At 38.5% G+C, this 23,401-nt stretch overlaps 1 protein-coding gene across 1 annotated transcript; it reads right to left on the bottom strand.

Moving 5' to 3' along the window:
* Positions 1-1,605: 1,605 nt before the first annotated feature.
* Positions 1,606-22,098, bottom strand: LOC133800349 (26S proteasome regulatory subunit 6B homolog). The gene is made up of 3 exons (XM_062238307.1): positions 21,604-22,098; positions 3,424-3,569; positions 1,606-1,645 (listed from the first exon to the last, which is right to left on the bottom strand). Exons 1-3 carry the CDS (start codon positions 22,096-22,098, stop codon positions 1,606-1,608), a joined length of 681 nt encoding a protein of 226 aa, XP_062094291.1.
* Positions 22,099-23,401: the final 1,303 nt, after the last annotated feature.

Below are 23,401 nucleotides of genomic sequence, written 5' to 3'. Positions count from 1 at the left end.
CCTGCTGTACTCATGGTTGGTTGACCTTCTCTTTACCCTTATCTGCACCACAGAGCATCTGTGAGCCGAAGCCCAGCAAGAAAACCCACAAACAGATAACATATGCAACACATATATCAAGTATATAAACAGACCGCTAATGGGCTAAACACATACGACCTAGCCGTCCCAAGCGTTTACCAAGCCCTGGGTTCGCGGACCACGCCGTGAGGATATCCCAGGTATCCTTTTAGGGACTCGCCCTGGCAACTCGCACTCCACGTGCTCAACGCTGCTCCTGGCCCCTTGCCGTTCTCGGCCTTGCATTCAACGTGCCCAACACCGTTCCCGGCCCCTCGTCGTTCCCAGCCCTTGGCGATCATTCACAGGTTAACATACATAGCATAGCAAGCAAATACAAAATTCTAGCATAATCAGTTAAAGGACTACGCCCCGCAGTTCTAACATATTGGGCTCAGCCCTGCATACCAATTCTATTCAAACACACTAGGCTCAGCCCTGCATACAAGCTCTATGGGAACAAGGGTTTTCTTACCTGAGTCCCGAGCTCTCCGAGCACCGATGCACCGAGCACAATCCTCTAACTTGAGCCTCGCCGAAACCCTAGTCACAACACATTAACAATATCCATCCATCAAATTCTAATCCAATTAATAACTTCGAGCCAAAACCCTAACCTCCGGGACCTTGAATTCTATCAATCCGGGTGATAAAATCCATCCCGAGCCTTAGCCATTGAGTTCCCAAGCCTAAACACTCTTAAAAACACAAATTGGCACTAAGATCTGCAACCCCACCCTCAAGAGCCGTGGCTAGCCTCAAAACAGAGGCTAGCACACCCCTGCAACACACACGGGTCACGGCACGCACACCAAGCGCCGCGGCGCGCATGAACTTCTCGGCCTCCCATGGCCACGCACGCACACGGGCCGCGGCGTGTGGCGTGCTGCCCCTTTGGCACACCCACATGAGGCCATTTTGTAATGAGCATGCCTTGGTGCTTGATCATTAGTCAAGTCTTGCACCAAGCAACCTCATGGGATAGGGTAGTGGCAGTTTTGTAATATTGCATATGTCTCCCAGACAAAAATCATATATGTTCCTGGGAAGACTTTATTTCCCTAGAAGGCTCCTTAGGGGGAGGTGACCTGGTGACTTAGGGAAGCACCATGGCCATCAGCAGATAGGGGCCAAAGCTGTGTACTCCCTTGCCCTATCAAGGCTATATATTAATGAAATAACATTTATCCATACTTGCCCCTGTGTGCTTCCTTGTTGCTTATGTGTTACTTGTTTGTTACCTTCATTGGGCCATTGTGTGCCACTTGCCTTGTTGTGTGCTTTGTGTTGTGTGGACGTTCCTAGGAATGACTTGCTTTTTGCCTGTAGGTGTGTGTTGTCGGCTGACTTGCTAGCTTGAAGAGTCTGCAAGTGCCGCACGTTCTGTCTAGTTGGAGTTCCCAAATAGCCGGCCCGTGACACGGCGCACCCCTCCTAGGGCCGCGGCCCTCCCCACCGAACCTAGATTTTCACACCATTTTCTTAAACCTTTCCTCAAGCCAATTCATCCTAAACTTAACTAACAATCCCAGATAACTAGCACAATCATTTCAGCTCAATAACAGCACCAAAACCCCATTGAATCCTACTCCAAAGCTCAACCAAAACACTTAAAGCAGATCAAACTTAACCAACATGCAAACTCTTACAAACCAGCAGAAAATCTAAGCATATTCTTATAATTTAAGCTTACCCCTTGCTGAATTCAATCCCAGAAGTTTATCCTCAATCCTCAAGCTCCAAGCTCCCCAAGATTTCTCAGCTGAAATCCTTCTAGTTTCTAGCCAATTCTTCCAAGTTCTCCTTAAGTCTCCAAAGAGAAAAACATCCACTTGCTTAGAGAGAAAATGAGTCGGTTCCTTAAGTGTTCTGAATAGTTCTAAGATTTGTCTTATTCAACTTATGTCTATGTGGTCACCTCAAGGGTCGGGGTACCAAAACGTCCCCAATGGCAAAATGGTAAATTTCCCCAATACTCCCGCCTAGACATTCTATCCTCAAATATATCTCCAAATATTTATTTCCATGTCCCAATAATCCCATAACACTCCTAGTACCCAAATTACCCCTCGACTCGCCCCGAGTCAGAATCTCAACCCCGTTGTGACTCTCTGGCTAACCGCTCCCCAGGACTGTCTCGGATCATGCTGCACAGACATATCACATATATATAACATTTATCACATTTATACCCCTAATATCCAAACGGGGTCCACATGCACATTTATCTCAACTAAACATGCATCATAATCATATATTCACATAAATCCACATATAAACATATTAAATCATTTATTGCCCTCCAGGCACACTAATCAAGGCCCTAAGCCCGATTAGCAAATTCGGGTCGTTACAACTGTCCCTTCCTTACAGAAATTTCGTCCTCGAAATTACCTAAACAACTTGGGGTACCGCTCCCTCATCTCTATCTCAAGCTCCCATGTTGCCTCCTCAACCTTGCTGTTTCTCCACAGTACTTTCACCAAGGCGATGGTCTTGCTCCTCAAGGCCTTATCCTTTCGGTCAAGAATCTGAACCGGCTTCTCCTCATAGGAAAAATCCTGATCAAGCTCCAGATTCTCAAAACTTAGAACGTGCGTTGAATCTGACATATACTTCTGAAGCATGGATACATGGAATACATCATGAACCCCTGATAAAGCTAGAAGCATCGCTAATCTGTAAGCTACCTCTCCAACTCGTTCTAGAATCTCGAAGGGGCCAACAAACCTAGGGCTCAACTTGCCCCGAACACCAAACCGTTTCACACCTCTCATGGGTGAAACCCTGAGGAACACATGATCACCAACCCGAAATTCCACACTCCTGCGTTTCAGGTCTGAATAGCATTTCTGTCGACTCTAGGAGGCGAGCATACACACTCTAATCTTCTCAATCGCTTCATTGGTCCTCTGAACCATCTCTGGACCCAGATACCTCTTCTCACCTGTCTCATCCCAATGGATAGGTGATCTACACTTCCTCCCATAAAGCATCTCGTACGGAGCCACACCAATGGTCGCCTGATAACTGTTGTTGTACGAGAACTCAATCAAAGGGAGATACTTACTCCACGATCCCCCAAAGTCAAGCACACAGGCTCGCATCAGATCCTCCAATATCTGAATCGTCCTCTCAGACTGCCCATCCGTTTGAAGATGATAAGCGGTACTAAACCGTAATTGCGTGCCCATAGCCTTCTGCAGACTCTCCTAAAACTTGGAGGTGAAAGTGGCATCTCTGTCCGACACTATCGACCTCGGAGCCCCATGAAGTCGAACAATCTCCTTCACATACAACTCAGCATACTGCTCCACAGTATAAGTTGTCCTAACAGGCAAAAAGTGGGCGGACTTGGTATACCTATCCACAATCACCCACACTGACTCATGCTGTCCCACAATTCTCGGTAAGCCAACTACGAAGTCCATAGTAATATCTTCCAACTTCCATTTTGGAATCCCCAAAGGCTGCAACAACCCCGTTGGCCTTTGGTGCTCATCCTTAACCTGCTGACAAGTTAAGCACTTAGCTACATAATCCATCACATCCCTCTTCATGCCCGACCACCAATATAGAGCTCTCAAGTCTTGGTGCATCTTCGTCATACCCGGGTGCAAAGAATAGGGAGTGGTATGCGATTCATCCAAGATCTCTCGCCGGATACTAGAATCCATCGGAATGCAGATCCAACCCTTGTACTTTAGTAACCCCATCTCTGAAATGGAGAAGTCCTTTGTCGCTCCGACTAAGGCACTCTCCCTATGACCTCGCAGCTGAGAATCTTTCCCTTGCGCTTCCTTGATCCTCTCAAGGAGTGTAGACTGAAGAGTGATGTTGGCCAACTGACCAACCACCAACTCTATACCTGCTATGGTCATCTCCTCAGCTAACTTACCAGATATCTGCCTCGAACTGAACAATTGTCCTGGGCCTTTCCGACTCAATGCATCAGCCACTATATTAGCCTTCCCAGGATGGTATAGGATATCACAATCATAATCCTTAACCAACTCTAGCCACTGCCTCTGGCGCATATTCAGGTCAAACTGTGTAAAGAAATACTTTAGGCTCTTATGGTCAGTGTATACCTCGTACTTCTCACCATAAAGATAATGCCTCCAAATCTTAAGTGCAAACACCACCGCTGCCAACTCCAGGTCATGCGTAGGATATCTCTGCTCATATTCCTTTAACTGTCTCGATGCATAGGCTATCACCTTACCAGCTTGCATCAACATGCACCCCAAACCCTGCCTAGATGCATCACAGTATACCACAAACTTTTCATTCTCTGTTGGCAGGCTTAACACAGGTGCAGGAATCAGTCGCCACTTCAGTTCCTTAAAACTGTTCTCACACCTGTCTGTCCAAACATACCTTGTCTTCTTCTTTGTCAGTTCTGTCAATGGCGTAGCTATTCTGGATAATCCCTCAACGAACCGCCGATAATACCCTGCTAAACCCAGAAAGCTTCTCACTTCAGGAACACTGCTCGGTCTAGGCCAATCTCTGACCGCCTCGATCTTACTTGGGTCAACCAGAATCCCATCCTTACTGACAATGTGGCCCAGAAATGTAACTTGTGGCAACTAGAACTCACATTTACTAAACTTAGCATATAACTTATGCTCCCTCAACCGCTGTAGTACCAACCGCAGATGCTGCTCGTGCTCTGCCTCTGACTGGGAGTACACTAGAATGTCGTCGATGAATACTATCACAAACTTGTCCAGATAATCCTTGAAAACCCTATTCATCATGTCCATGAAAGATGTTGGGGCATTGGTTAATCCAAAGGACATAACCAGGAATTCATAATGTCCATACCTCGTTCGGAAAGCGGTCTTTGGTATGTCCTCCTCTTTAATCCTTAGCTGATGGTAACCTGATCAAAGATCTATCTTGGAAAACACTGTTCTTCCCTGTAGCTGATCAAATAAATCGTCGATCCTAGGCAATGGGTACTTGTTCTTAATAGTTAACTTGTTCAGCTCCCTATAATCAATACACATCCTAAGAGACCCATCATTCTTCTTAACAAACAACACTGGAGCACCCCATGGCGAGAAACTCGGTCTAATGAACCCTAAATCAAGTAACTCCTGCAACTGAATCTTCAACTCCTTTAACTCCGCCGGAGCCATTCTATAAGGCGTCCTAGATACTGGCTCCGCTCCTGGTACTAACTCTATAACGAAGTCAATCTCCCGCTACAGCGGCAACCCCGGCAGATCCGCTGGGAACAAATCTGGAAACTCACACACCAATCTGATCTCACCCGGTCCAACCGACACCACTCTAGAAGTATCCACAACACTCGCTAGGAATCCTATGCAACCTTCCTGCATCAGGTCTCTAGCCCTTAGGGTTGAAATCAATGGTACACAAGATCCATTAACTGACCCCACAAACACAAAGGGTGCCTCCCCTTCTGGTTCAAAAGTCACCATTTTGCGCCTGCAGTCAATCGTTGCTCCATACTTAGATAGCCAATCCATTCCCAGAATCATATCAAAATCATCCATCTCTAACTCAATCAAATCCACAGACAGTTCCCTACCATCTATCTCTACTGGCCATACTCTAATCCACTTCCTAGAGACTACCAATTCTCCTATTGGCAACAAAGTCTGAAATCCCCTAGCATACACACCACTAGGTCTACAAAGCTGATCTATCACCCTAGCAGATACAAATGAATGGGTAGCCTCTGAATCAAACAATGCAGTATACAAAGAACCAGCACTAGAGATCTAACCTGTCACAACTGAGGGGCTAGCCTCCGCCTCAGTCTGTGTCAAAGTGAATACCCTGGCAGGAGCAAGACTGTCACTCTGCTTCTGCTCCTCCTTCTTAACTTGAGGGCAATCCCTCTTCAGATGACTAGCATTCCCACAAACAAAGCAGGCCCTGATCCTACACTCACCCTGGTGTCGACGCCTGCACCGCGGACACATAGGAAAACTCCTCCTGTTATCACTGCCACTCTGACGGCCAGTAGAAGCACCCCGTACCCTCCTATCTGAGCTGGGAGGAACAAAGGAATCTGGGGCCTTCCTCTTCTGCTCACTAGAACCACCACCATGACTGAACCCAACGAAAGGAGGCATTGTCCTCCTGGCATCGTGCCTAACAGAGCTATCCTTCCAAATCTGATCCTCAGCCCTCTCAGCAGTAAGGGCCTTGTCCACAGCTTGGCCATAAGTAGTAGTCTCTAAATCCAAGGTAATATTCACATTGCGGGCGATCATGACATTCAATCCTCGCACGAACCTATCCCTCCTTGCCGCATCAGTCGGCACTAGATCTGGCGCAAACTTCGCCAATCTATCAAACTTTATTGCATACTTTGTCACTGTCGATCGATTCTGAGTCAGGTTGATAAACTTATCAACCTTCGCAGCTCGTACTGCCACACTGTAGTACTTCTCATTAAACAAGTTTCTGAATTCCTCCCAGATCATAACTGATACATCCCTTCTCTGAACTACCACGTCCCACCAGATGCGGGCATCCTCTCTGAACATGTAGCTAGCACAGGCTACCCTCTCATTCCCCTGAACTCTCATAAAATCCAGAATTGAGGCAATCATATTCATCCACTGCTCTGCCCGCAGTGGGTCTGATCCACCCTCGAAGGTGGGAGGATGCTGCTTCCTGAACCTCTCATACAAAGGTTCCCACTTATTCTCCGTAGCAGACTGCACTGCCACTGGCGCTGCAACCTGCTGCACTGGCAGCCCGGTAACCTGAGGCGGGGCCTGCTGCCTTAACTGTCGCAACTTCTCCTTTGTTCGCTGTAATCTTGCTTCCATCTCAGCAAACATCTCTTGCCAATTCTGTGGGGCAGGTGGAGGGTCCTGACCCTGGTTATCATCCTCGGCCCTACTGCTGCGGAGTCTAGCTGATTGTCGAGGCATCTCAAAAAGTATGCCTGCAACCAACGACGCCGCTCATCAGGCATGATAACAACATCCAAAACCACCTCTCAGGCACATCAGTCATCCACAATAATATCTCATATAACATATAACACACAACGGGCCATGCCCTAGCATCATGCATATGTTAACTCATTCATCATGCTCCATATAAAATAAGTAGGCAAACAGGGCATTCAAACACATTTTCAAACATATTAGCCAATCTTACCAACCAACCCTGAGTTGAGCCTGCCACTGACAGCGTGTGTACATGTTCAGTCAATCTCCAGAACCAATAACCTTGGCTCGCTCTGATACCAAGTTGTAACGCCCTACTTCCTTAGAGCCGTTACTAAGTGAGTTTAAAAACGTGCTTCCAACTCGCTAATCGAGGTTTTAGGTCAAACAGTGTAACTAAGCCATAAACAGAGGAAAAGTTTTAGAAATAATAACTTCCATAGAAAATCATAAAAGTTTTACACTTGGGATCCCAAAATACAGTTTAGAAATATTTACAACATATAAACTGAACCAAGTCGACTAAACGACGCGTGCTGAGTGCTGGTTGAAATGGTTAGGCCTAATCAGGAGCACATCATACACTTGTCCGACCCAATGTTTGTTGAAAATTCAGCGCCAAGTACGCTGGGTCAGCTCCAAGGCTGATTATACAAAGGATAGGGCAAAGAGCTTAGGGGTGACTCATTAGTCCCATATCCTAGGGCACTGAGCCCCAGTATGATTCATTAATCATGCATTTTGGGAAACGACCCCAATATGATTCATTAATCATGTATTTTGGGCAACATACCCCAATATGATCCATTAATCATGTATTTTGGGCAACGGACCCCAATATGATTAATTAATCATTTAATTAGGGCAGTTGGCCCCATATGACATTGTAGTCATTTATATGAATGGTATGCATGCATGAGTATGGTTATTACTGCTAGGCATTCTTATTATGATTCGGTAACATGTTATTAACTGCTTATGAGCATGTTTAAGTTTTCTTACTGAGCCTTGGGTCACGGGTGCTATGTGGTGCAGATAAGGGGAAAAGGAAGTTGGACCATCCATGATTTGGAGAGCTTCGATGACGATGTGTACATATGTGGCTGCTCAACCACCACGGTTGGGGTTTCTCAAAGGAGCTAGGATCAAACCCTATTTTTTCGCATAGGTCGGTTGGTTGTAACTTTTTAATTGTAATTAACCTTTCAAAATGTTAGTTTGGGATCCCATGTATGGAAGTAAAAGTTTTAGTGAAATAGTTATACATTTTGACCAAAATTTTTAACCATAAACCATTAATCATGTTTAGTTACATGGTTATGGTCAAATGACTCGATAAGCGAGTCTAGCACTATTTAAAATACATAGTGTAATGATCCTTGATTAGGAGGACGTTACAATTGCTATTTTGGTATATATTGTGGATGGAGGTGGAGTGAGAGTAAAATAAGGAGCTGATGGGAGAGTTGTAGTCCTTGGACCAGCTAACTAGAGCATCCAATGGGAAAATTCCATGTGGCACACTGTTGAAGAGATGAAGGCAAGTTCGTAGAGCATTGGCAGGCGTGGGTTGGGCCTGGTGAGGTGGGTGTTGGGCCAAAGGAAAGAAGGAAGCATGTGGCTTCCTTGGGCAGCTAGGTGTGTGGGTCGGGTCGGGCAGAAAGGCAAGGCTTCGGGTTGCGAGCTGGAGCAGGCGGCTAGGCTGGACGCATGCCGCTCGGAGGATGCGCCACATGGCGCGCTGCTGGTCCAAAATTTATAACACAAACAGATTCGAAAAATCACCAAAGAATAAAGTCTTAACTCCAAATCCTCACAAAGATATTGAAAATATTTTTACGGGAGATGGTTGAAACTCTTGGAGTTAGACATTTATCAATTAACGCTCAAAAAGAGATTTAATCATTTTAGGACAAACAATGTTAACGAATATTGATCAAAAGATAGACTAATCAATGAATTTGAATCTAAATGACATAAAAACCTGAGATTTTACAAAATGATACTAAGAGCCAAAATAAAGAACAAAACAGAATTAAATAAAAAAAATACACAATTTTTTATTTTATTTTTGATGACATAAATTGAAAACAAATGTAGTAAGGTTGATATTTTTTAGCAACTTCTTTTTCTTCATCAAAACTACAAAAGGAGAAAACAAAAAATGTTGATCTTGTTCTTTTCTTTTTGTCATTTTTTTCGTTCTTTTTTTATATATTTCATTTTTTTCTCCTTTTTTTACAAGAGAAAACATAAAAATAAAGAATAGATACAAGAATTTAAAAAGAAAATTACAATAAATTACAACAAAGACTCTTTAAAACAAAAATTATCCCTTTAGTAAATGTCATATTTTAAATTCCCAAAAATTAATTTTACCAACTCAAATTATCAATAGAAATTTTCAAAGTTGTTTTCTCATTCTCACAACTCACAAAAATTAAAAGCTTTAAACTTTGGTATTTTTCTCAACTAAATGTTTTAAAAACTTTTTTTTTCACATGTTTGGTTGTGCATGAAATTACTCTAAAAAATTACTTCCTAATAGTAAAAATAGCAAAAACTATCTCACAAAAATTTGTTGTCATGAATTTTGCAAAAAAATGAACTCAAAATTTTAAAATGGTAATCAAAATATATTCCAACGCATGAATATGTCCACTACCCCCAACTTTAAATGAGACATTGCCCTCAATGTCTAACATTGTGCACATTGTGGGGGTAAATGAGAAATGATAACCAACAAACAGCAACAAAACCCCAAAAAGTAAAATTCGCAACATAAAATAAAGACACAAATTAAAATATAAAACTGTGGTTATGTGGACACATAAAATAAAGACACAAAAAAAAAGATAAAACCTGATCAGTCTTTGGTAGACAAAAGCATCGCTCTTAGGTAAGTCTACCAACTACATGGTTATGTACTATCCTGTATCAAAAATGAATTTTCTTTTATCCTGCATCTTAAAAATAGAAGCGTTCGTAACATTTTAAGGATAAAGAAAAAAATTCGGTTTCAAAATCGTGGAGGAACTTGTGTGAATATTTCATTGCGAATATTTTGATGATGTACTCAATGATTAAGTTTATCACATCAGTATGATAGCTCTCATTTTCCTTTGAAGTGGTTGGAAGAATTTATGTATCGGAAAGAGTTTCACTGCAAAGGGCAATGACATCATCCTCATCATGTTTGAAACTGAGATTAGGGGATGGTGTTATGGTCTTAGATTGGGATGGGAATTGAATTAAATTATATTACATAATAGCATTGGTTAATTCTAAAAGTTGAGTACTAGTTTCCCTAAAATCTTCTACAAGTTGTTTATTGAACGCTCTTTGTGCCCCTATAAATGTGTGTAAATTGTCCACTATGGAATTCCTATCAATCCAGACATTATATTGAGGTTCATGGAGGAGGTTAGGAAAATTTTGCTCAAAATTCATAATAGGCGATGCGTGGTAGTTGTACTTAGACTTCCAACTAAAATCTACGGGGTTGTTCAAGCTAGTATTATGATTCTTATGGTTAACTCTTTCAAAGTCACTATAACTTCGGGAGCCTCGTAACTTTCTCTATCAAACTTAGTTTATAAGAATCTCAAGTTCTCAGTACTCTCTTTGTAACGCCCTGGTTAGCCAAGACTGTTACACTGTGTATTTTAAATAGTGCTTAACTCGCTAAATGAGTCGTTAAGACATAAACATGCATCTAAATGTGATTAATAGTCTAGGGTTAAAAATTTGGTCAAAAGGATAAGATATTTCATTAAAACATTAAGCTGTGCATGGGATCCCATAATAAACGTTTACAAAGTTGTTTACAGTTTCAAAAATGGTCATTACAACTTTACAATTTGCAGTCCTATGTGGCAAAAATAGGGTTTAACCCTATTTTCTCTGAGAAACCTTGGCTGTGGTGGTCAAGCGGCCGCATATGTTCACATTGTTACCTAAGCTCTCCAACTCATGGCTATTCCAGCTTTCCTTTCCCTTTACCTGCACCACATAACACCCGTGAGCCAAGGCCCAGCAAGAAAACTTAATATAAGTGCATGAACAATATATACAGATTCAAATATATATCTAGCATGCCCAGTAGTAATAACCTACTCATGCATGCATAAAAGTAAAAATAAACGATTATAGAATCATTCTAGGGCTCGCAACCCTAATCAGATGATCATAGAGTCAACCTGGGGCCCTTTGCCCTGAATAGATGACCACATAGTCAACCTGGGGCCCTATGCCCTAGCTCTGAGTAAGTAGCCATAGAGCTTGCCAAGGGCTTTGTTTTTCAAGCGACCATAGGGTCGGTCAACGTAATAGTACATCCCTAATCGGGCCCTAGCCTTTCGATCAGTGCGCAGTGCGTTATTGACTCTCTTGACTAATAAGTTAAGGCTCTAATAGGTACCCGGATATCCTGCTATAGGTGCATATACAAATACAGATACAGATAAGCATACTTTAGATAATTCAAGTATGCATACAAGATAATCATATATTTCAGCCAATCAGATACAAACATAGTAATAACAATGTTCCTTAACAAGTCCGAACCATAATTATGCTGACAATGTAAACAATTAGTAAATAATTATCCAGACACAGAGCATTCAAACATGCTTAATCAACAAGCACAAACATGGCCTTAATCATGCTCATTCTCAAGGCCCGAGCCCTATTCATAGCTATAATCAATAATCGGGCCAAGCCCTAATCACATATATATCACATTTTGGGTACAGTTTACTTACCTTTGGTTCGAGCACAAGTTGTGGATGCCAAAAATCTGCCAAGGAAAAAATGTCTAGTCCTTTATTGAAATAAATGGCTAAGGGTCACCGAAGGTATCAATCACATGTTGGAGGCAAAATGCTACTATGTGCTACCAAGAGGTTGTTGATGCAAAAGTTCCACACCAAGTATGAATATAGGAAAATTGCCAAAAACGCATATCCTATAGTCCCAAGGTGACACACTCCAAAGGTGGTCTCGAACATGCTCGCGTCTCACACCTAGTGAGACCCTCATCTCACGCCTTGGATTGTAACTTGAGTCTTGGTGGTGCCTCACCTCCAGCCGAAGGGCCTCGCGCCTATCAAGCACCTCGCACCCAGCTGAAGGGCCTCGCACCCAGTAGGCGTCTCGCGCTGATCAGGCGCCTCACGCCCATCAGGGGTCTCGCGGCCAGCAGGCGCCTCGCGCCCAGCTGAAGGGACTCTACCCAGTAGGCGCCTCATGCCCAGCCGAAGGGCCTCGCACCCAATAGGCGCCTCATGCCCAACCGAAGGGCCTCACACCCAGTAGGCGCCTTGCGCCCAACAGATGTAGCACGCCTAGCAGGGGCCTCACGCCCAGCAGGGGTCTCGTGCCCATCAAGCACTTCGCGCCCTGCTAAAGGGCCCCGCGCTTAGCAGAGGTCTCATGCCCATCAGGGCTTCGCGTCCAGCCGAGGGGCCTCACACCCAGCAAGCGCTTACCCAGTCACACATCTTGCGTCAAAGGTCTCGCGAGACGCAGCCTCGTCTACGGAGCCTCGCTTCGCACCAAGATTCTTGCGAGGTCATCCTTCATACTTGGTGCACATCTTGTGCCGATTATATCGCAAGGCACATGCCTCGCTTATGATGTTGTACCTTGCTCTGAAGATATCAAGCCTAAGGTTTGAGAGGCCCCTTCACATCTCATTTTCATAGGGCCATCTCGTGGGGTCCTTCCCCAACAGGAATCTTAGGACCACATCATCCGTGATAACGTATAATGGTTTGAATACTTGAAGCTTGTAGGAATAAGGTACCTTGTGTGGGTAAGAACCTATGTATGAATCGAAGAGCTCGTACAGGTACGAAATGCACTTACCAACCAAGAGGAGTTAGAGTAGGACACGACGTCCACGCTGGACAAGTGGTGATAGTACAAGAATTGTACATGGTAAGGACTCCCTCAGCATGCTTATGAGGTCCATACCCGACAACTAGTGGAGGTATAATATGGTACCAAGGCAGGAGTTCTTTTGCAGACCCCTGACACGTACTAAACCTGACCACCACTCATCCAACACCACTACCACCTATGCTACTACCCTAACAGTGTACCTATGTACTATTTTGTCCCCAGGGACCACCATGTATAAGGGGCCATTAGAGCCCAACTATAAATAGACCTCACCTGTCAGAATAATGGGTTGGAAAATTCATTGTATACTCAGGCTATTAAGCAATATACGAGTTTTTACTCTATTGTTGATCTGCACTTATCTTTCCTCAAGTCTATTCTAAGTTCTTACTTAGTTATTATCTTACTAACCTTTGAGTTTCCCGACCTAACATAGTTGAAGAGTTCTCACTGTCAACACAAGTTATATATATATATAAACGACCTTTGAGCGATCCTGTCTCAAGCCCTAGCGGTAACCTAGTCACAACCATAAATGGTGTTACAATGAGTTTAAATTCCAAAATCCAATTCCGAGACCAATTATGTGCTCTCAGGACCTTCAATCCCACCAAACAGGGTGGTGGAATCGTCCTCCGAGTCCTCGGGCCAAAACCCCAAAAAGTACAAAAATTCATGCCCTGAAAAACAATACGGTGCTACGACGCCACCTACCAAACGCTCAGCGCCAAAGTCAGAAATGCCAACCTGACAACCCGACCCGTGTTGTAGCGCCATCCACTGGGCGATATAACACCAATGACAGAGACCCAATGGCATTGTAGTGCCACCTACTGGACGCTATAGCGCCAATGACAAAGAACCCAATTTCTGAGTTTTTCTTTTCGTGTTCTCCGAGTCTCAAACCTCAAAATGGATCCTAAACCTGTCCCAATCCAAGAAACAGACTACAAAATAGCTATAATACCTCCAAGATAGCTCAAAAACACAATACTCCAACAAAATTCACCACTAACACTCAAAATCAACACTTGAGTTTTTGAAACTCAAGAACACCAAGAACTTCAGCAAAACAATCAGAAGTTCAGGGAGGTTAAGGCCAAAATCCTTACCTTAATAATTGAGATAGCTTCCTAGCTTTACCCTAACAACTTCCTAGCTAAAAACCTTCAAAAACCTAAGCTTTTCAATGAAAACTTTCAAGAGCTAGAGTGAGAAAGAACCATCCGAGAGAGATAGGAAAGCATACTCTGTTTTGCTGTTGCTTTGTGGTTTCCTTCAGCCAAGGGTAAGTGACTAAGTCACTAATTAACACCCAAAATGACCATATTGCCCTTAAGCCCCTAATTTTCCACTTAATGCCCTTAAGGCCATTTTGGTCTTTTACCACCACAATTCACAATTTCTTTAAATAAGTCTCAGGTCAGCTATCTCCAAATAAAATTACCATTACCCAAAAATTCTCGGTCATGCGCTAAATTACCAAATTACCTCTAGGCTCACCCCGAGCCTGATTTTTAACCCCATTATGACCAATCCGCTATTTTTCTCACTAGGATCGACTCATGCCGAATAATCCAAATATATCCACATAATGATGTGGCCTCATCGGACAAGACCGATATTGAGTGGTTAGTATAATTAAGTGGACAAGACCGATATTAAGTGGCCTCATCCCACTTATTCGTATAATTACCTGTTGGCGAAGAACCGCATCAACAAATCTCAATTCTGAGTGGTTAGTATTCTAACTGATTGTATTATTTGAGTTCTTTGACGTGTTCGTTACCAGCTTACCCTACGGACTAGCCCATACTTACTTCTTGGGAACTCGGTAGTATAATTGAGTGGGAGTGTTAATCATAGATATGAACATCTATAACTTCTGATGAAGAAGTGAATGATGGTTTCTTTTTAGTTTGGTTCAATGTGTTAAATGATTGAGATCTCATTTCAGTAATTAATATTAGTTTACTGAAATATCATTTACAAGGAACTAAGTGTTTTAAGGATAAAATACAATGAGGGGTAAAAAAGTATTTTAGTCCCATCTCATTGTAGACCGTCTATAGAGGATTGAGTGAAAATTATGGTTGTAATAATGGATAATTAATAACGTATCTATATTTGTTATAGAGTGTTTTATGAATTCAAGAGTGCAATTCCGAGTCTATAGTGAAGTCACGATAAATTAATAAGTTAGTAAATTTATTTGTTAGATTTATGATAACTTATTGGAGCTTGATTTCATAGGCCCATGATCCCCACTATACATTGGATAAAATCATCTAGATAGTCTCAATTAATTGATTTAATTATCAATTAGAATTATCAAAGTTGACCAGGTCAATTTTGAATAGTTTCACAGAGTTGTGTAATTTTGAGAAGAAAAGAGAAATTAGGGCAGATTTATTAATTAAGATAAATTGATATCTAAATTAATAAATAAGTTTAAATCAAGGTTCAAATTATAAATAATTAATTTGATAAATGATTTAAATAATTAAATCAATGGAAAATAATACATGCCTTGATTTTAAGTCCAATAGACTTATAATCAAATGAGAAATTTCACGAGCCTAAAGCCCATGATAATTTCGACCTAGGACTTCTAATTGGCTATTATGTTATTGATTTTTTAATTACATTAAATGACCTAAATGAGTCTATAAAAGGAGTGCTAAGTGAGAGATGAAATTAAGAAGTCAGATAAGTTTCTGGTTTTCATATAGTTTTAGATTCTCTCTAAACACAAGTCATTTTCTAAGCCTCTTATTGTTCTTTTCTCTTCTTCTCTCTGTATCTATCTCATGTGTTGAGAATTTCCCACATTAGTCTAGGTGATTCTAATGATACATTGGAAGACTGTGAAGAAATGAGAAGAACACTTCAGTTCTTGATAATACTCTGCGACAAAAAGGATACAAGTGTTAGAGAAAGTGAAGGAATGACACTATTATTCCGCAGCGTATACTGTAAGTATTCTTATCATTGTTTCTATTTGAATTCAATTTTAGAAACATGTTCTAGGTTATTTCATATTAATTTTTTTAATATTAGATCTACATGAAAATAAATAAAGATCTTGTATAAGGGTTTCCCAATAACCGCAATTGCAAGTTTAACCCTATGCCACATTTTATTGTCCTTAGAGGTGATGAGTTCAAGAGCAATAAAAATCCTCTCATTGTTCCAACTAAACTAAAAAGAAAATCACTCAATTCATGAGAACATAGAATAAGAAAACCATGGAGTTTTATGAAAAATGTCATCAAATTGAACATATACCAATAAACTACATAAAGTAGACTTGCAACATTTAAATCTAAATACATGTATAAACTAGGCTCCAAAGGTTCTAACTATGAGCATAGCATATATAGGTCACATGCAATATATTTACTTAAATTTCTCTCTCTCATACAATTCTTAGCTTCCTGTTATTTCTAGAACATATTCTGATATTGACGTCATAAATAAAAGAAATTTCATATATAAATTTTTACCAGTACTAAATCAATCACATATGACTAATTTACAGTTAAACTATATACATCATATAAAAATTTTGTTATAGGGAATGTCTATAGGGATTGGAAGTATATTTTAATATATATATATATATATAACCATATAAATTACAAATATTAGTACAAACTAGGTCTCTAATAGTTCTGATTAATTAGTTAATAATATTGACAGTAAATGAACACTAGAACCTATATATAATTAGTTCGAAAGAATTTTATTATACAGGGTCGCATTCTATTCTCAATATAGTTTACCTGAAAGATACACATACTGGTTTAGTCATTATTACACATACATCATGAGTTACACGACATGACTGTTCCAAGAAGACTTCTTGCATGAGAAGAAACCCAATTTATATTTATATGTGTATATATATATATATATATTAATATAAATATCATTCAGAGACTTATTCTTGCACACTCATCTCTTCATTTCAGAACCCAATCAAATTAAATCTTTATTGTTTCTATTTCGGTTAAGAAATTCTCCTTTCTGTTAGAATCTTTGGTTCTTATCTTTATTAAATTTAAATTATGATATTGTTTTATCTGAACACTCTAGTGTGTATGCTGATTTCCTTGGTAAAATGGTTTATAGGATACACTTTGTTATTGTATTTTTAAAGATTTAATGAACATATACTATATATCGAGAGAGCGAAAGATTACTAACTTGGGCAAAGAAAAAAAATGAAATAATAATATTTCTGCATATCACACCATACTCTTCACCTACATTAGTGGAAATACATTTTTATAATAATATTTTAAGGTGGGTTTTTCTTCTCTTTTTGTTAGATATCGGCGAGTGGTTTTTTTAGAACTCGTTGAGTAGTTTTTTATTTGGAAAACAGAAACGTTACAGTAATTGAAAAAGGAAATGAATAGTGTAGCTATGTTTTTTTTTTATTGTCAAATAAATAAATAATATATGCCAACTATCATGACATTTGGGTCTGGTTAAACTTCCATCGTGATAATTAGCATTTTTCATAAATATAAAGAAATAAATAAAAAATTAAACTTATTTATTGGTATGTGATAAGTGGGACTCAATGACAAAAGAAGTCAAATTAGCTGCACAAGTACAATAAATGTATCATTAGTTTTAAAAAAATAAAAATAAAAACTAAGGAAAATAAACAAAATAATAAATTAATATTAATTGGTAACCAGAAATCTATCTTAATATAATGATACAGAAACAGAGAGAGTATTAGTATTATAAATAAATGTATACACATATATATGATTGTGAAACACAGATTCTTTTTATTTATTTTTTTCAATAATTCAGCAATGACTTATTTAATCAGAGAGTAAAAAAAGAACAATTCGTATTCAATCTTACAACATAACAATCCTAATCCCTCCCACTAAAGAAGAAAGTGTTGAACAATTTTTTTCAAACTATAGAAAGAAAAAAAAAATTCAGAGAAAGATTGATAAAGAAACTCAAAACACCAATAGAGAAAAAATAAAAAATAACCTAGGGAGGAATTGGAGGATGAGGAAACAAAAACCACTATCGCCATGGCCACGACTGCCAACAAAACAAGGAATATGTATTGGAGGTGTGCTCTCATCCTACTTTTTTCTGTAAAAACAAAGGATTGTAGAAGATAATAAACTTGGCTACAAGTATTTATAAGTGAAAAATGAAAATATATTTGTGAATGGTTGCAAAACCAGCATCGAAATTTATTACATTAAGAAAGTCGTGTTATGTTAGATACCAATCTCATCAAGATTTTGCTCAAAAAAAATTTCATCATCTAACATAGATTATGTTAGATTAAGGGAAATCGAATTTCCTCTAACATAATCGGAATTGCTATCAAGTCTCAAGATTATTAGCATAAGTCTCGGCGATAGATTCAGTAGAAAATAAGTAAAATTGAAGAATTATTTTCTATAATTCTAAAACTAAATCATGAAGAAAAAAAAATCGATCGGAGAACGTTAAAGGATTTGTGATTATTGGAATGAATAATGAGAAAGAGATAACAAAACAAATAGAACTGAGACGATGACGGTGGAGGAGCAGAGCAAGAGAGATTGGAGTGAGAATACACATTCTTTTTTCTTTTATAAACCTCATACACAGGGCCGACCCTGGGCTAAGGCAAACAAGGCCCGTGCCTTGGGCCCCGAAGCCCAATGCCCCAAAATTGTGATGAAAGTTAAGTTTGCATGTATAGTTAGGATTAATAAAAAGCTAAATAGTAAAGAATTATACAAAAAAAAATTGGCCTAAGTGTAGTGGTGTTCTACATTTATAGCTCATTGTAGGACTTATGATTGTAGAGTATCGAAACTCTAACCTCTCAATGCTCTAAAAGATTCAATACCATTACTACTCTATTGCAATTAATCAATTTTAAAGTGACCAAAAAATTATATGTACAAGGGCCCCAAAATTTTATTTTGCCTTCGGCCACAAATAGCCTAGGACCGACCATGCAGTCTTAACCATATTAACTGCTTTATGTACTTAGCCAATTGCAAAAGACAGCAGATTCTCTAATAATGTCTCCAAGTAGTCTGTTAAATCAAGAAATTTCTCTTAAAACACTATTGCATGTTGGATACACACTTCAAATATAAACAGATATTATATTTTTGATTTGGGATGGGGCATTGAGGCATGGTTAAGCAGATGCAAAAGTCCATAAAGACTATTCAACTCTAAAAGTAGTCCAAAAACTTCTCATTTCGATTTTTACTTTATTTGTGCAACTGCATACTGTAAATGCAGAAGTCGTGGTATGATGATTTCCCTTATTTATGGTTTTTTAATTTCATTTTATTTTCTATATTTCCTTTTTAATGTTTATGTTGATATGAGACTCAAAGATGTGTTCATATGGCTACATTTTTCTAAAATTGTCAAGCTAAATTAAATATTTGATGATTATTAAATGCATAAGAAAGAATGACCTTGGTCTCCCATTCCCAGGCTATCTTAATCATCAATTTATGGGCCTTTAAGGTTATTTGTATGTCTATGGATATTGCATCTTTTTTTAAACAACAAACTTTTTTGTCGTAGTGTTAGTTAATACTGAATGGAGTTATGTTTTTTTTATTTTTGGTTGGACATGTTTTGCTAAAGTTTAGAACAATATATTTCGGGGATCTTTTTGAATGTTATGATGCTTCTTGCTATATGCCATTTCAATTTTTCATATTATTTGTTTTATAGTGTTTGAATAAACGTTAGGTTTAATTAGTTTATAATACAATTTCTTTGTTTATTAATTAAAATTACACCCCAAGTATATGATAAGAATATACACTTTTGGTGTAAAAAATAAACACGCTCTCATATATTTATTTTGAATCTATCCATTATTTTAATAAAACATGTTTTCATTTTAACTCAAATCAACAAGTTTGTGTATTCAGGAGACCAACCTTAAATATGATTGGATTCTAGGAAATATTAAAGATTGAAGATCCTTTTTGTATGAAGTTTCTAAATATTTATGGTATTTTTCAAAAGAATTTTAAAAAAATGGGCCCTTGGACTAAGGGCCTATATCTAAAAAATAAACAATAATATAAAGAAATATTCATAACACATAATAGTCATTTATATTTAATTGGACACACCTATTAAGTAATTTATTGGCATAAACAATGTAAAAAGAAACAATATTTTTTTTATTATAATATTTTAAAATGCATATGTTTACCTTTTTTTTTTAGAGAAGTTTACATAAATATGGGAAAAATATATATAGTTTCTAAATTTATGGGAAAAAAAATAATTGTACAAAATATGGTAAGTTTTGGAAAAAAAGTTTAAAATATGGTAAATAAATTACCATAAACTTAATTATCTTATTTTCTCTTCTCTCCTCACGATCTCTCTCTCTTCTCATTTCTTTCTTTCTCTTCCCTAATTCAATGGCCATCTCAGATTTCTTCCGGCGATCCTACCTCTGCTGCTGCCTCCTCCGACGACAACGACGACGATGATGACGAACTGATTTTCTTCTTCTTCTTCTTCTTCTTCTTCTTCTTCTTTCTTTCTTTCTTTCTTCTTTTTCTTCGTCTTCTTTCTTTCTTCTTCTTCTTCTTATTTGGTCCTTCTTATTCTTCTTTTTCTTTCTTCAAATCTAGTTTTCTTCTTTTTCACATCTGATTTTGAACTTCATATTTGATTTTTCTGAGTTTTTTTTTCTTCTAAATCTGTTTAAGTAACCAGGTACTTGACTTCATATTTGATTTTTCTGGGTTTTTTTTTTCTAAATCTGTTTAAGTAACCAGGTACTTGACTTCATATTTGATTTGATTTAAGAAATTTACTTAAGAAAAGTTAACTGCTATTATTTAGTGTAGACTAAGGTAGTATAAGAAGCTAGGTAGTTGAATATTTTAGGGTACTTTTAACATATGAAAGCTTAGGTTAGCTGATTAGTTTTTTTGGTTGAAAAGGGCAAAAGTTGTCAAAAGGTTATTCTCTGTGATGTTTAGATCAATAGGTTTAGCAGCCAAACATTCATCAAATAAGGTTCTAACATAAATATTTATGTGTTTATTAATTATTTAAAGAAATAGAACTAGAATGTTTGCTCAAAAAATGTATCGATAGGTTTACAAAATTTATTCAGAATACAAGTACAAGAAATAAAAAAACAAGCAAACAAAACTTTTGATTTTTCTGGGTTTTTTTTTTTCCAAATCTGTTTAAGTAACCAGGTACCATGACGCCTGAATCATTTTATTCATATCAGATTTTTTTTAGCCATAGGTGTAACCAGTTACAGTAGCGATTAATTTAGATTTTTTTGTTTAGATTTGATTTTGTTTTCACACCTGACTAAGTAACCAGGTACCATAGCAATTGGTTATTTTTTTAGATTTGATTTTTTTTTTCAAACCTCGCTGTAACCAGTTACGATTATCAATTTAGATTTTTTAGTAATGTGCCAGTAACCGGTTACTACTACCAATTTTAACTGTCACGATGGCAAGTACTCGAGTGAATTGTAACTGGTTACTGACAGATTTGGAAGAAAAAAAAAACAGATCAGAATACATCCAGTAAAGAAGAAGAAGAAGAAAGTAACTGGTTACCCCTATTAAAATAACTGATTTATAAGCCTAAAAAAAATGATAACAACATCCAGTAAAGATTGAATTGGGCATACAGAATAGGTGACATCAGGCTTCTCCGACTGGCTGAGAAGGGAGATACTGGAGTCGACCTCGGGAGGAAGAACATCAATAAGGGCATTCGAATGGCGATGCAAAGCAACAGATGCAGAGGGCTTGAGAAGCTCCCGATTGATGGTGCTAAGAATCCTGACGTAGTAATTGGAGCCGGTGGTTGAGCCCACTATCCCATTATTCTGATCAACCATTTCCATGAACTGGCCAATGACGAGGGGAACCGACTGGATCCTCTTGACCTCTTCTTGGGCCCGAAGAAGCTCTCGCTTGAGATTCTTCTGCTCGTCCTTGACGTACTCCTCCTGGATGTCGATGAACTCGAGCTGCCGTTGCAGTGACTTGAGGCGACTGTAGAGATCGTCCTCGTCGGAGGACTGATGCTGTTCGGAAAGACATGGGTCAGATCTCGTCGGCAGGAAAGAAGCCGGTGGCTCCAAAGGTTTCGGGTCCATGATCAGAGCAGAAGCCACCATAGCCTCTGGCTAGTGACCAAAATAATAAAAATAATAATAATAATAAAAAAGGCAGAAATTCCCTTACAAAAATGCCCATACGGAATAAATAAACTTATACAAAAAAATATGGGATACAGAACAAATATTTTGATAAATATGGGAAAACAAAACCTATAAAAAAGTAAAACAACAAAAAAAGCCATAAAAAATACACACACAAAAAAAAAAAGCCATATATATCAAATTTTATTGAATTTTCCCATATTTCATGTAAATTCCTCTTTTTTTTTTATAAAATACGAAAGTAACTTAAGTGAAAATTTTAACCAATTATTTAAAGCATATTTAGCGATTCACATTGAAATAAACATAACAATCTAATTTTTTTTTATTGAAAACATAAATAATATAATATAGATATGATAATCAAAGGTTCATTCAAACTAAAACCCATAAAATGTCTTTATTTCTATTTTTTATTCTTGGGTGGTTTCTTCAATGGCTGGTTTTTGCATTTTTTTTCTATTATGACTCTTTTCACCGCATTGACCGCACATATTTTGAACTTTTTGTTCACTCCAACTTTTGTATCTGCTTTTCTTAGGTCTTCCTGAGGGACATTTATTCAATGGTGGCAGCACTTCATTTTTTATTAGTTCAGGATGAAAATCCCATGAATTCGGATCTCCCAACGGAAGGAAGGAAGGAGTCTTCATAAGTTGTCAGGTATGCTTCCTTTGTGTAGTAATAGGAGATATAATCGTAACAATTCAGGTTTCTTTTTATAATGACCGTCATTGCAAGTGAACAAGGCATTTCATCATACTGAAATTGTGAACAAGGCATTTCATCATACTGAAATTGTTGGCATGTTCATATTTTTTTCTCCAGAGCTACTATGTATGACTTTTCATTGTCATAAAAATTGTACACAACCAGATTTGAAGTATCCACCTGCATGAATTAATTAGATGTTAATGTAATATCTTTACATAAAATAAAATAAACTCGTATATCTATCATAAAATTATAAATATTAAAGTTTGTTACACCCAAATTTCGAAATCTTCATAAATGAGCCTCGAAATGTAGGCTCGTAAAGTGTAAGCTTGAAAATGGCACGTAAGGGCTCAACACTTGCATAAATTTACATGTAACCTGAATTGTTCCAACTGGCGATCAAGCACCAGTTAAGAAGGCTCGAACTTAAGCATTAAGCTCGAAAGGATAGATCTTCTCCGATGCATGTGAGGGAAATTCGAGCCTTCATTGAAAGCTCAAAGAGGTTAATCTCCGAAGGTTAAGCTCGATGAAATCACTA

Source organism: Humulus lupulus, chromosome 9 (genome assembly GCF_963169125.1).
Source record: "Humulus lupulus chromosome 9, drHumLupu1.1, whole genome shotgun sequence".
Lineage (NCBI taxonomy): Eukaryota > Viridiplantae > Streptophyta > Magnoliopsida > Rosales > Cannabaceae > Humulus > Humulus lupulus.
Note: the sequence above shows the minus strand (reverse complement) of the source record. Positions and strands in the feature narration are given on the sequence as shown.